The sequence below is a fragment of the Mauremys mutica genome, chromosome 5 (genome assembly GCF_020497125.1).
Source record: "Mauremys mutica isolate MM-2020 ecotype Southern chromosome 5, ASM2049712v1, whole genome shotgun sequence".
Taxonomy (NCBI): Eukaryota; Metazoa; Chordata; order Testudines; family Geoemydidae; genus Mauremys; species Mauremys mutica.
In genome coordinates, this window is record NC_059076.1 from 94,625,005 (window position 1) to 94,639,134 (window position 14,130).

General features: G+C 47.3%; 1 protein-coding gene across 1 annotated transcript in view; it reads left to right on the forward strand.

Moving 5' to 3' along the window:
* FRYL (FRY like transcription coactivator) overlaps positions 1-14,130 on the forward strand; it is a 351,277-nt gene that overhangs the window by 166,900 nt on the left and 170,247 nt on the right. The window contains exon 15 of the mRNA XM_045018794.1: positions 2,242-2,286. Within this exon, the coding sequence (XP_044874729.1) occupies positions 2,242-2,286 (45 nt within the window). The remainder of the gene's footprint in view (positions 1-2,241; positions 2,287-14,130) is intronic.

A 14,130-nucleotide genomic window follows, 5' to 3' on the forward strand; every position in this document is an offset into this window, starting at 1 on the left:
AGGAGCAGTGTTTGTTACTCGGCTGTTATTCTACAGCCAGCAGAGAGAGCACAAACGATAACTCTTTTGATCACCATAAAAATTATTGGTGGGAGGGGTGTGTGTGTGTGTGTGTGTGCGTGCGTGTGTGTGCTCACACTTAAGTAAAATATATAGTAATTTCAAAATTTATCTTCCTGTTTGATAAACTAGTTGATTAAAAAATAAATGAAATATTTAGTCTGGAGGAGAAAAGATCCCTACATCCTATACCAATTTTAAAGTTGTGTAAATTTTGAATATAAAACTTAATGTCCCTTTTACCTCTTGACTGAATTTGATAACATTGTCAATATTACTGGATTAATAAATGACACAGATATTGATACTTGGAAATTATGGGGTTTTGTCCTAATTTAAATCTATAATAACTTACTGTAATATACTCTTTCATTAATTTTGATTAATGTGGTTTATTAATATTTGTTTTAACATCTTGGTTTTGATATTTTTAAAGTAATGGATTCACCTTATTGTTAACATTGTTTCTGGTTAGCTATGTGTAACAATTTCCAAATCATGTCTACATGCTTATGATTTAAATTATGTAAACCATGGTGAAAGATGCTAAAGGAAAACACAGATTTTGATGTTTTTGAAGGTTCTTTTTGTCTTCATGACATCTTTCGTACATTTCTGTTGCTTGTTGGGTTTTTTGTATATTTTTTCATCTAACATACTTGCAAATTTTTTCAATGTCTCCTTTGTTTTTTGTTTTGCTATTAAAGCTTTCCTTTAAAAAAAAAAAGGCTGAATTTCTTTTGCATTCTAAAGTCAGATATTCCTGGCATAACGTCTATTGCTGGCAATGGATGCATTAAAACTGTCAATGCCAAGGAGTTTAAGTAGTAACTGCACAGCATGCACTGTTTACTTTGAATATTTTTGTTGCCCATTAACAACTTCTCACATTTACCTTAGGGCTCTATTCAGCAGAAATTTTATATTTGAGCTTCTGCAATGCAGAACATAGCAGTTTTGGTACTGTACATTGATAAGGGACTTAGCAGGGTATTTGGTAGACTATTGAGTCATTTGGACTTCAGTTCCACTATTGTTTTCTGTGGTTATCTATCCATGGATTGAGTGAGACTTGGTTGAAGTGAATCTTTCAAACTCCATCCCAGTTATCTTTTTATTTTGCTTCAGCTAAGCATGTTTCTCTGTGCATGTTGGGGCTAACTAAATGAGTAATAAATTGCCCAGCAGGTTCTTCTCTTGATTTATTTTTTCCCCTCCTCCCTCATTTTTTACCTGGTCTCATCATCATATTTTATTTTATGCATTTGCTTGAATTTACTTGGATATATATGCAGCATAATAAAGATTAAGTACCCAGTCACTCTAAATGTTTTTGACATCCTTTAAAATATAATTATCAAAATTATTTAATTAGAATATCAGCAGGTTTCATCTGACCTCCACCAGGAAAATCAGGCAAAAATTAAAAATTGGAACTATAACATTCTCATACCACTAACTACTCTCATAACTCCTCTCCCTCCTCAAAAGCTAGGGAGAAAAGATGGGCTTTGTAGCATTGCTGATCACAACTGTAGTAGTATGTTATGGAGAAAGAAGTGGTCTCTCGGGATACTGTATAAGTAGTTCCCAAGCCATTTAGGGCTTTATTGGTCATAGTAGTAGCTCTAAATTTCACCTGAAAACCAATAGAAATTCATTGGAGATTACGGAGCACAGGAGTAATATATTTCACTTAACAAGTATTTCCATGAATTGATTCAGTAGCATGTAACAGTATCAGTATTTTCAAATTTTTGGCTAATTTTTTAAACCATTATTTAGGATACTGTATGGTTAATTTTCCGTGTCTTGGTCAGGAGATTATCAGCTTCCTTGAGTTTGAGGATGAGGACTCTGATACTATCGCTGCTTCTTAAGGACAAGGAGGAAAAAGGATTAAAGAGTCTGCACAACTGGGAAGGGAAGTGTAGAGTAGAAGACTAGGTACTTCTTGGGAAAAGATAATTTTTTGCCTTAGGAAATTAATTAGTGTCCATTGCCACTAAACCATTGAAGTTAGTGGAGCATTCAGAGCCATTACCAGCAAAAACCTTATTTCTGTGAATAGAGTCCTTAGTATATGGCTACCTGTTGTTTTGTGCTTTTTTTCATCTAACATGCATGTGCCTTCCATTCTCATGTTTGTTATGTTTTGCTGTCTCACATTGCTTTATTTAGATGCCATCTAACAACAGTATCAGAAAACAAATAGAAACACTGCAGGTGAGTTAATATGTTGTAATAACATGGTGAAAGGGCGCTTTGTCTCCTGTAACTGCAGTATTTTGTTTTTGTGTGTGTTGCATTTTGTGTCTTGTTTGGTTCTATAAAATTGCTATTGGCTCCATCAAGAAGCAACAGCACAAAGAAGAATCTTTGAAAAAACATTTGAAAGGTTTGCTAGAGGAGAGAGTTCAGTAAATCATCTGATACCAATTAGCTTGTGAAAAGGTAGATTTTTGAGACTGAGCAATAATTTGACAGCCCAGTTCATTAAACAGCAGTGCATGTTTACAATAGTAGCTAAAATATCTACATCAAATATTTGATTATTTCTATTACATTTATTTCATACAAAATTGTCTTGCATGTTAGCTAACTTGGAAACATTTTCACAATAAAAAAGATGAAGCTGGTTTATTATGATAACTTGCAGTGAACTACAGTAAAACCTGCCAAGAACAACCACTCATGGGAGTTGGCAAAAGTGGTTGCTTATAAGAGGTGGGCTCTCTTTTTTTCGAAGGTTTGCCACCAGAGAGCGGTGATGTTCCGTGGCCTCTGCAAATAGTCACTTGTGACAGGTGATCTCTCTTCAGAGGTGGTATCTAAGGCAGGTTTTACTGTAACTTAAAAGACATTTACATTGTTGGTTTTACAGGTTTTAAAAAATAGAAATTGTTTTAGTTCAGAACAGAAGAAAAGTTTTAACAATATTAAAAAGTACTGTCTTCACTAAGTGATTACATTTGACTAACATGGAAAAAATGCTGTTTTGTTTCTTGCCTTCATCAAGATATTTGTTTCATTAAATCATTTTAATGTGTCCCATTAGATCAGTGTAGATTCATTTTTGTTGTTGTTGTAGCTTTTGTAACCCTTTATATATCCAGTTAAATTTTTAACAGTTTATATTATACTCTGCTAATATATTTAATCCATACAGATTCTTCCATGTTGGAAGATTTTAGGAACTAAAAGTAGAGCTATATTTGAAACAAAATACATGATCAAAATGCTTCAGATAAGACCCTGACATGTAGTAGCTAAAAGGCTGGAATATGTCAGGATGTTTAGTTAAACAGATTTTTATTTGTAGCATATGTAAATAACCTCTACTCCGATATAACGCGAGACGATATAACACGAATTAGAATATAACGTGGTAAAGCAGTGCTCCGGGGGGGCAGGGCTGCACACTCCGGCAGATCAAAGCAAGTTTGATATAATGTGGTTTCACCTATAATGCGGTAAGATTTTTTGGCTCCCGAGGACAGCGTTATATCGGAGTAGAGGTGTACCCATTTCAGAGAGAAGAGAAAATCCTTTTACTGTATAAACCTTTTTTACATTAAATACAATGTCATAATTTTTATAAAATAGAATAAAAAAGCCATTTCCTTTAAGCACATTAGTTTGACTTAATGTCTAGTTATAGGACAGGGATGAAAGTACAAATGCCTAGCAGTACAAGACAACCATGACTGATGATGGTTTAAAATTCTTGGATGCTGTTTATAAACATAATGCCCTTACTCAATATGAATACCTACAACATTCTACACAGGGGTGGCATCACCTCTTCCTGGTATTGGTGGGGGAGAGGGGCCTAAGGTAGGCTAGACAGAAAATTGGGGGGGAGGGGGTTTTCCCCCCCATCACCATGAGGTCCTGCCCCTCTCCATGGCCCCACCCGCTGCTCCTCCTCAGGTAAATGCAGGCCTCACTTCCTCCTCTGCCACCTCCCTGAGGTCCTGCCCCCTGGCCAGGTCAGAAGCTGGAGCCAGACTATGCAAGATGACTGCTGGACTGGCTGGTACTATGGTGTGGGCAGCACTCCCCTGTCTCCTCCTCCTGCTGCTGCTGTTGGTGCCTGGGGTTGGGGGCTGCTTGCAGCCAGTAAGAGCTGCCAGGTTGATGGGACCCGGCTCTGGGGCCAGCAGAGCCTACGGGGGCAGGGCCCAAGAGCCTGGGCTAGAGTTGGTCAGTCGGGCCACTGTGGGGAGCCCCAGCCCCTCTACTTGCCCTGGGTGGCATGCGCTGGTGGGCAGAGACACAGGTGGAGGGCTTCTCTTGGGCACCCTGGCCAGGCTTACTTCTCTGCTGGAGCTGGGTGCCAGGAGTAACGTCAAAAAACGCTGCCAATAGATTTTGCTACCAGTAGCAGTTACAGATGCTGCCCCATCACAGTTTTCTACCTCTCACATATACTGAGTCAGCCATACAGTCATACTGGGTCAGACCAAAGGTCCATCTAGCCCAGTATGCTGACTTCTGATAGTGGCTAATGCCAGGTGCCCCAAAGGGAATGAACAAAATCACCAAGTGATCCCCTGCTGCCCATTCCCAGCTTCTGGCAAACAGAGGCTAGGGACACCATTCCTGCCCATCCTGTCTAATTGCCATTGGTAGACCTATCCTCCATGAATTTATCTAGTTCTTTTTTGAACCCTGTTATAGTCTTGGCCTTCACAACATGCTCTGGCAAAGAGTTCCACAGGCTGACTGTGTGTTGTGTGAAGAAATGCTTCCTTTTGTTTGTTTTAGACAAATTAAAATTCACAGTAAAAACATAGGAAGTGATATACTAGAAACACAGATGTCATTGTTAAAACTACTAGCAACTATTTACTTATAAATATTTTCAATGATTATTTGCTATTAAATTATAAGTTAAATAGCACAATGTCATCCATCTGTACAATGTTAACAAAGGTAAATGATGAAGTGCTAAGAGTAATAAAATAACATTTTAAAAGTAAACAATTATAAGGTGCTAAACTATATTTAAAAAGGATTACAAGAAAGGGAGTACAATTCAGGGAATCACAGCAGCAGATAAGACAAATTTTTGAACTGCTAGGAGATTTTATGCATACACATAAACTGATAAGGGATTCTTTTAAATATTCAATATGTGACACACAGTTTTTGGTGGTGTATGTAAAATACTTCACTGAATCAAGTCTCCATTAGCACTTTAGTATATTATATCAGATAGGGAAGAGCAGGCATGTCCAGGCATTGGGTTGCCCTGTGCTTTTAAGGACACAGCTCTGGGAAGCATGTGTTGTGATGCACTGTCCTGTGAGCAGGGAAATAAAAAAAAGTCCTTTTCTTCCACACACACACCCACCAAACCTATTTTTGCAAATACGGCAGGTGACTCAGCCCATCTGAGGTAAATTTTACTGCCTCTGCCCCTCTCTGTACTGGGGTTTTGCCATCTGCCATTGTCTGGCAGTGCCTCAACCCTAGTCTTAACCCTGGCTCCTACCCTCTGTGCCTGATTTTGCCCCTCGGCTCCTTTCCTTTTCCTGCCTCCAGCTGTTTGACCCCCTGCTCAGTCAGTTTCCGCCCCCAGCACAGACTGTGCCAATCCCCTCTCCCTCCGATTTGCCCCCTTTTAACTCCTGTGAACAACAGGCAGCAGATTTTAAACCAAAGTAAGGGCAGCGGCTTCAGCAGATATTACTGAGTATGCTCAGTCATGTTTGCATGCTCAGTACAAGCCAAGCTGCAAATTCCGTCAAGTGACAGCTGCCACTCTCTCAACTCTTCAGAGCTGGGTGGCCAGAGAGCAGGGGTGGCTACAAGGGGTAAAGCAAATTTTGGGGTGGATGTAGCCCTGCAAGCTTCTCCTAGAGCAGCTCCTGATTCTACATTTGCAGTAATGGTAGATTTATGATTTGTCTGCTGTTCATACAAGCAAACAGAAAATCTTCCTCCTAATTAGTTGAAAATAGCAGTTCTTCAAGTAGTATCCCTATGGCTGCTCTACTGTCAGTGTGTCTGCATCCCTATGCTTCTGATCAGAGGTCTTTGGTAGCAGTGTCCATTCGGTTCAGGCATGCTCTTTCCCTCCCTCTAGTTGTGCCTCAAGGCTAATCAGCATTGCACAGGTGACCAACCTCAAGTTCTTTCCTCAACTATCCCAGGCTAGAGACAGAGTGATTAGCAGTCCATTCATGGACTGTAGATCTTTAGAATTGTTCTCTTAGATATTATTAGTGTTTTCATTTGCCCTTTTCTTCTTACTTTTATAGGGTTTCCCTTAGTTTTTTCTTCCCTGTTTAAAAAATAAAACAAAACCCCCCCTAATTTTTACTTTATTCCCTTTTTGCCTGCCCCCTGGGGATTGCCCTCTGTAAGGGGTATGCCCGGCTCCCCCAGTTTTAAGAGGTGCCGCACCTGCAGGTAGGGTGACCAGATGTCCCGATTTTATAGGGACAGTCCCGATATTTGAGGCTTTTTCTTATATAGAAGCCTATTACCTCTCCCACCCCGTCCCGATTTTTCACACTTACTGTCTGTTCACCCTACGTGCAGGGAAGCCATACCGGTTACAGATGACATTCTCGCTGTGTGCGGGGCCTCAGAGAAGCCCACCTTGCACAAAAGTGTACTTTTTGCCAGCAGCTAAAAGCCATAACCCAGAAGAACTGGGAACTAAAGTTGAAACTCCTACTGATGGAGGGAGGATTGCCCTCCTGATTAACAAGGTGCTTTTGGTCCTGGCTGAAGTTGCATGGCAAACATCAGCCTCATCATACCAACATGCAAAATGGTGACTGTCACCTCAGGAGCTATGGACATATTCACAAAGCTGGGTCTACAAATCAACATCCAAAAATCTACCTTAACTCCAGTACAGCACTTGAAGTTTACAGGGTCCGATCTCAACTCACTGCAAGTGAGAGCACTCCTCCCACAACGGAGATTTCACAGCCTGATCACACTCAGTGACAGTTCAAGCCAGACCACAAACATTGGCCAGACATTGCCTCCAACTTCTGGGACACATGGTGACAGGCAAGTTTTTAATATCTCATACCAGACTACACATTAGGTGTCTACAGGCATGGTTCAGATGTGTTTACAGATCAAACAAAGACAGGGTAGACATACCTCTCTCGATGCCCTCCAGGGTCACTCCCTGGATTGGTGGAAAGAACCAACAAATTCATACCCCTGTGTCATAAACAGTTAGTTCAGGGTTAAGGTTTTTTTTCCTACCTGTGAACACCTGACCAGAGGACCAATCAGGGACAAGATAATTTAAAATCCCTGTGGAGGGAAGTTTTTTTTCCAGTGTCCTTTGTTTGAGTGACTCGCTAGTTGGAATTAAAGGAGTCCAGACGTCTTAATCAAGTCCTCTCAGAGTTCTGCAATAATTTCTTCTATTCAAGCTAGTGAGTATTAGAAAGGGAACTAGTATTTTTATATTGTTATTTCTGTATTTGCAATTGTGTGTTTTGCTATAGAATTTCTTTAATTCTGTACTGTTATTGCTTTTACTGAGAAAGAAAGGAGGGGGGATTCTCTCCAGAGATTGATAAGTTTAGACCCTGTGTATTGTTCCATCTTGGTATTACAGAGACAGTTTACTTTCTTTTTATTCTTTAATAAATCTTTTCTGTTAAGGACTTGGTTGATCTTTCCTTGGGTGAATTCTCAGGGAAAGGGGAGGAGGAAGGCATCCCTCTGTAGTTGAATCCCAGTATCTCTCCTAGGAGAAAGGAGGGGGGGGAGGAAGCAGGGGAGAATGGTTTACTTCTCCTAGGTGTAAGAACTCCATGGATTTGGGGCTCTTGGGATCCCCAAGGATTTTGGGGAAGGACTGTGTCCCAATACACGTACATTATTGGGTGGTGGCAGCTTTTACCAGATCTAAACTAGGATTTTAGTTTAGGGGAGTCCATGCAGGGCCCCATCTTGGAACCCAACAGCTCTAAGTGCGGGTGAGACCTATGACACCCTGCCTCCAACATTGCTTCTAATTGGCTGGGGAGTGCATCTCAGCAATCTCAAGACTCAGGGCAAGTGATTGCCCATGGAGATGACTCTTTACATTAACCTCCTCGAACTCAGAGTGATTAGAAATGCTTCTGCTCACTTTCTTCCACTGATCAGTAATATGCACATGAAAATTATGAGACAACATAGTGTGCATGTATTACATAAATCATCAAGGGAGTGCCAAATTATCTTCCCAGTACACAGAAGTGCTAAAGCTATGGAATTCGTGCCTTCACCACAGTGTTTTAATATCAGCGGCCTACCTACCACGAGGGCAGAACATAACAGCAGATGGCCTCAGTAACAAGTTCTCACATGACCATGAGTGGGAAATGAACCCAACAGCGCTTCACAGCATATTCTATCAATGGTGAACTCCAGTGATAGACTGGTTCGCTACTTACCTGCACAGGAAATGCCCATTCTATTGCTGCAGAGCGGCCCTCAGGAAACATTCATTAAGGGATGCTCCCCTTCTCCCCAGGGACAAGGCCCTACCCTTTCCCCAGTTCTCTCTGCTGCTGAACGTCCTGATTAAAAAGAAAAAGAAAAAAGAAACATACTGATTTCTCCCACCTGGCCGAGACAGACATGGTACTCGTACCTGATGGAGGTGGCGATGTGTCCACCAATCCGTCTTCAACCCATCCCATATCCCCTCTCACAGAACGAAGGACAAACTCTCCATCCCAACCTGCAGATACTCTGGCTCAAGGCTTGGCTCCTTCATGGTTCCAAAACATAGTGAGATGCTGCTCCAGTGAGGTGCAGGAACTGCACTACACAGTAGAAAATCAGCTACCTGACACACTTATCTACAAAAGTGTATTAGGTTTTAGGTTTGGTGCAATTCCAGAAGAATTACCCTGGCATCTTCCACCCTCCCCATGATCTTGGACTACGTACTGTATCTCAAGAGGTCAGAGATATCCCTCAGTTTGCTCAAAACTTGCGGTCATAACGGCTTTCCATCAGCAGAAGAGGGATTCTCTGTTTTTGCCACCCAACTACAAAGAGATTCTTCAAGGGCGTAGTGAACCTCTATCCCCAATCCAGACACCCAACTCCAACTTGGGACCTAACTCTACTTTTAAAGAGCCCAACTAGACCACCAGTTGAAACTATAGTCACTTGTTTGCTTACATACTAGTCAATGAAAATGGCATTTCTGGTGGCCATCACCTCAGCAGGGAGAATAGGGGAGATAGCAGCACTAATGGCACCCCTCACCCCCTTCACAGTATTCTTTAAAGATAAGGTTACTCTTATCCCACATCCAAAATTCATCCCCAAGGTGACCTTGTCTTTTCTCAAAAACCAACTGATTCACCTCCCAACCTTTTTCCTTAAGTCTCACTGTGATAGCAGGGAAGCTATACTGTATATGCATGATGTTAGGAGAGCCTTAACCTTTTATCTGGACAAGATGAAGGCCTTTAGGAAATCTCCTAAGCTTTTCCTCTCCATTGCAGAAAGGTCAAAAAGTGCAGCAATAGCTGCCCAAAGTCTCTCCAAATGGGTCTCAAACTGTATTAACCACTGCTATCGTGCTCACAGTGTGTTACCTCCATCCAGAATCTGCACACACTCAACGAGGTCGGTTTCCACTTCTGTCGCTTTCCTCGAGAATGTTCCTATCTTTAGAAATCTATAGGGCAGCAACTTGGGCGTTTGTTCAGACCTTTGCAGAACACTATGTGATTACTGGAGACTCTGCTTCCAATGCTGTCTTCAGTTCCACAGTGTTATCATCCATAACAGACTCGTCTCTGGAGCCCCAACCTCCCATTGGGGATACTGCTCGGGAGTCACCTATGTAGGGCATTACTCGAAGAAGAGGAGGAAATTACTTACCTTGTGCAGTAACAATGGTTCTTTGATGTGTGTCCCCCTATGGGTGCTCCACAACCTACCCTTCTCCTCTTTACTTCGGAGTTCTCAATGGAGGCTTCATGGTGGAGAAGGAATTGAGGTTCACCTACGCAATGTTATTAGCCTTAAGGCACAACATGAGGGAGGGAAAGAGCACGTGTGGGCCAAATAGACACTGCTACCAAAGATTTCTGATCAGAAGTGCAGGGATGCAGACACATCTACAGTGGAGCACCTATAGGCACATACAGCTTGAAGAATCATTGTTACTGCACTAGTTGAGTAACTACTTCTTCGAGTGATTGCTCCTATGCATTCCAGTTAGGTGTGCGCGCCGTGCGTGCACGGCATCTCGGAACTTTTTTACCCTAGCAACTCCGGCGGGCCGGCTGGGCGCCCCCTGGAGTGGCGCCGCTATGGCGCTGAATATATACCCCAGCCGGCCTGTCCGCTCCTCAGTTCCTTCTTACCGCCCGTGACGGCCAGTTGGAACTGTGGAGTGCTCTCTGTCCTCCACTACCCTAGCTCTCGCTAAAGGTTTTTTGTATATAGTTAGTTCATAGTTCGTGTAGATAGTTGTTATAGTTAGTTAGTTAGATTTAGTGTTAAGGTTAGGGGGGTTTCCCCTCCCTTTCCTCTCCCAGTGCGGGCTCATGCCCAAGGCACCGGGCTTTAAGCCCTGCGCAATCTGCCAGAGGCCTATGCCCATCGGGGACCCGCACGACGCCTGTCTTCGTTGCCTCGGCGAGGGCCATCGGACAGACAAGTGTCAGATCTGTTCTGCCTTCAAGCCGAGAACACGTAAGGAGCGGGACTATAGACTTAAGCAGCTCCTCATGGATGCGTCGTTACAGCCCCCGGCACCGGCCGCGCCGAGAGCCTCATCGGTGCAGAGCGCTCCGGCCGCGCCGAGCCGTTCCGGCACCGCGGCACTGCAGCCTCAGCCGGCGACCGCGAAGACCCGGCACCGCTCCCTTTCGCCTGCTAGGAAACGCAGGCTGGCGAAGGCTATCGCTAAGTCCCGCGCTGAGGACTCAGCGAAGGCTGTGGCGCCACCTACCACTCCTTCAGTGGCCGTGCACCAGGCGGGCACCGGGCCGTTGACTCCGGCGCCACAAGGGCCGTCGAGTCCAGCACCGCCACGCTCCCCAGCACCGTCCGTGGTTGAGCCGCGACTGCCGTCGACGCCGGAGACTTTCTCCGCGGCGTGTGAGCTGATACAGCTCGTAGAGGCACCGAGCCCCCGGCACCGCCGGTGCGGGCTGTCGCGTCTGCAGGCAAACCGGCAATGATGATCCGGCCACCCTCTGCGGACCGCCGGCACAGACGATGCTCCCGGTCCTGGTCACGCTCCCGGTCCCGACGGAGGTCGCCATCCTGCCGATCTCACTCTCGGCACCGTTCGCCGTCCCGGTACCGGTCGCCATCCCGACGCCGGTCGGAGTCCCAGTACCGTTCGTCATCCCGGTACCGGTTGCACTCCCGGCACCGATCCAGGTCCCGATCGCCGCCGCGTCGGCACCGTCGGAGGTCTCGGTCCCGGCACCGTTCCCGGCACCGCGACTCTCGCAGCCACTCCCGGCACCGCAGATCCCGCTCCCGGTCGAGCTCCCGGCACCGGTCGAGCTCCCGGCACCGCAGTGGCCGACGGTCTCGGTCACCGTCCCGGTACCGAATGGACAGACACTGTTTTTCGGCACCGTCTGCGGACAGACTACCGCCTTCGGCAGTACAATCAGTCAGCGCCTCAGCACCTCCTTGGCCATCTCGCCCGGCATCGGTGGCCTCCGGTGCGGACAGCAACGCACACTTGCCACCGACCCCTCACGGTGATCCTCAAGGGGCTCAAAAGTGGGGCGTCTGGGTTCCCTGGGCCCAGTATGAAGCACAGGGGGTACCGTTTCCCCCGAGAGACTCGGCCTCCGAGCGCAAGGCCCCCGAGGCAACGGTTAGCCAGGCGGCCCCTTCGCCTCGACGTGAGCCCTCCGTTCAGCCGGACCGCCGGTCCTCCATGCAGCACGACCCAGCCGAGGCACAGTCAGTAGCCCCTGCGGAGGAGGCCGTCGTGCAGGGCTTGTCCTCATCGTCCTCCCCGGACGAGGCGGTGGCTGGTGCTTCGACCAAGGAGCCGCCACCCATAGACCTTAAGGCCCACCAGGACCTGCTTCGCCGAGTGGTGACGGCCATGGATCTCCCAGTGGCGGAGGTCCAAGAGGACGAGGACCCTATTACCAACGTGGTTGGTGCGGACACTCCCGTCCGGGTGGCGTTGCCCTTTGTAAAAACTATCCAAAAGAACGCCACCACGCTTTGGCAAACACCCGCTTCCATCCCTCCCACGGCCCGCGGGGTTGAGCGTAAATACTCAGTTCCCCCTACGGGCTATGAGTACCTTTATACCCACCCGACCCCAGACTCCTTGGTGGTGCAATCGGTTAACGACCGCGAGAGGCACGGTCAACCTGCCCCCACGCCGAAGTCCAAGGATGCCCGGCGCATGGACCTGCTAGGCCGCAAGGTCTACTCGGCGGGTGGCCTGCAGATGCGTATTGCTAACCAGATGGTCCTCCTAGCCAGATACGTGTTTGATATCCTAACGTCCCTGGCAAAGTTTACGGAGCTCCTGCCGTCAGCCTCCCGCCAGGAGTTCACGGCGATGTTAGAGGAGGGAAGGAGATCATCTAGGTCCTCCATCACGGCCGCCCTCGACGCTGCGGACTCCGGAGCTCGGACCTTAGCCTCCGGCGTGTCGATGCGGCGCATAGCCTGGCTACAGTCCTCCACCCTGCCACCGGAGGTGCAATATACACTGCAGGACCTGCCCTTCGACATGCAGGGTCTTTTTTCCGAAAAGACAGACTCCCGGATCCAGACCCTAAAGGACGGTCGCGTTGCCATCCGCACCCTAGGGATGCACACGCCGGCGACACAACGCAAGTCCTTCCGGCAGCAACCCTCACGGCCCTTCTACCAGCAACGCTATCGGCCGTACAATAGCCGGCGACCGGCTCAAAATCGCCGTCGTCCGTCCGGCAATCGGCGTAGTCAGGGCCAGGCCTCTTCCAAGGCCCCTCAGGGGGCCAAGCAGGCCTTTTGATGGGACGCTCGAGGACGGCCCATCATTCTCCCTACCGGATCCTTCCCCTTTATTTTACAACCGCCTTTCCCATTTCTTTTCGGCGTGGTCCCAGTTAACAACAGACAGCTGGGTACTTCAGACAGTCCAGTCGGGATACCGCCTTCAATTTGTTTCACCCCCGCCTTCCCACCCACCCTCCCTGTCCCTCTTCAGGGACCCCTCTCACGAGCAATTCCTCTTACAGGAGGTCCAGACTCTGTTGAGCGTGGGTGCCATAGAGGCAGTGCCTCAAGACAGGCGGGGCAGGGGATTCTACTCCCGCTATTTTCTCATCCCCAAAGCGAAAGGGGGGCTACGTCCTATCCTGGACCTTCGTGAGCTGAACAAGTTCCTGCTCAAGCCCAAGTTTCGCATGGTTACCTTGGGGACCATCATTCCCTCTCTGGATCCGGGAGACTGGTTTGCCGCCCTCGACATGAAGGACGCCTACTTCCATGTCGCGATTTATCCTCCTCACCGACGTTACCTCCGGTTTGTGGTCAACAACACCCACTACCAGTTCGCCGTGTTGCCGTTCGGCCTCTCCACCGCACCGCGGGTGTTCACCAAATGCATGGCGGTGGTTGCCGCAGCCCTCCGCCGTCGTCGGATACATGTCTACCCGTATCTCGACGACTGGCTGGTTCGCGGTCAGTCTCAACAGCTGGTGATGGGCCAGTTGACAGACATCCTGTCCCTCTTCCGACAGCTCGGGCTTCTCATCAACGCCGAGAAGTCCACTTTGGTTCCGTCACAGCGGGTGGAGTTCATTGGAGCGGTCCTCGACTCCGTGATAGCCCGAGCTTGCCTGCCACAATCTCGACATCAGACCATGGTCTCCATCATCCGGGACCTCGTCTCCTTCCCGACCACGACGGTGCGCTCCTGCCTCCGCCTCCTAGGCCACATGGCATCCTGCACGTATGTCACCGCGTACGCGCGGCTCCACCTCCGCCCGTTCCAGTCTTGGCTCGCGTCGGTGTACCGACCGAATCGCGATCCCATCGATATGGTGGTCACAGTCTCCAGGCCGACCCTCGACTCCCTCAACTGGTGGC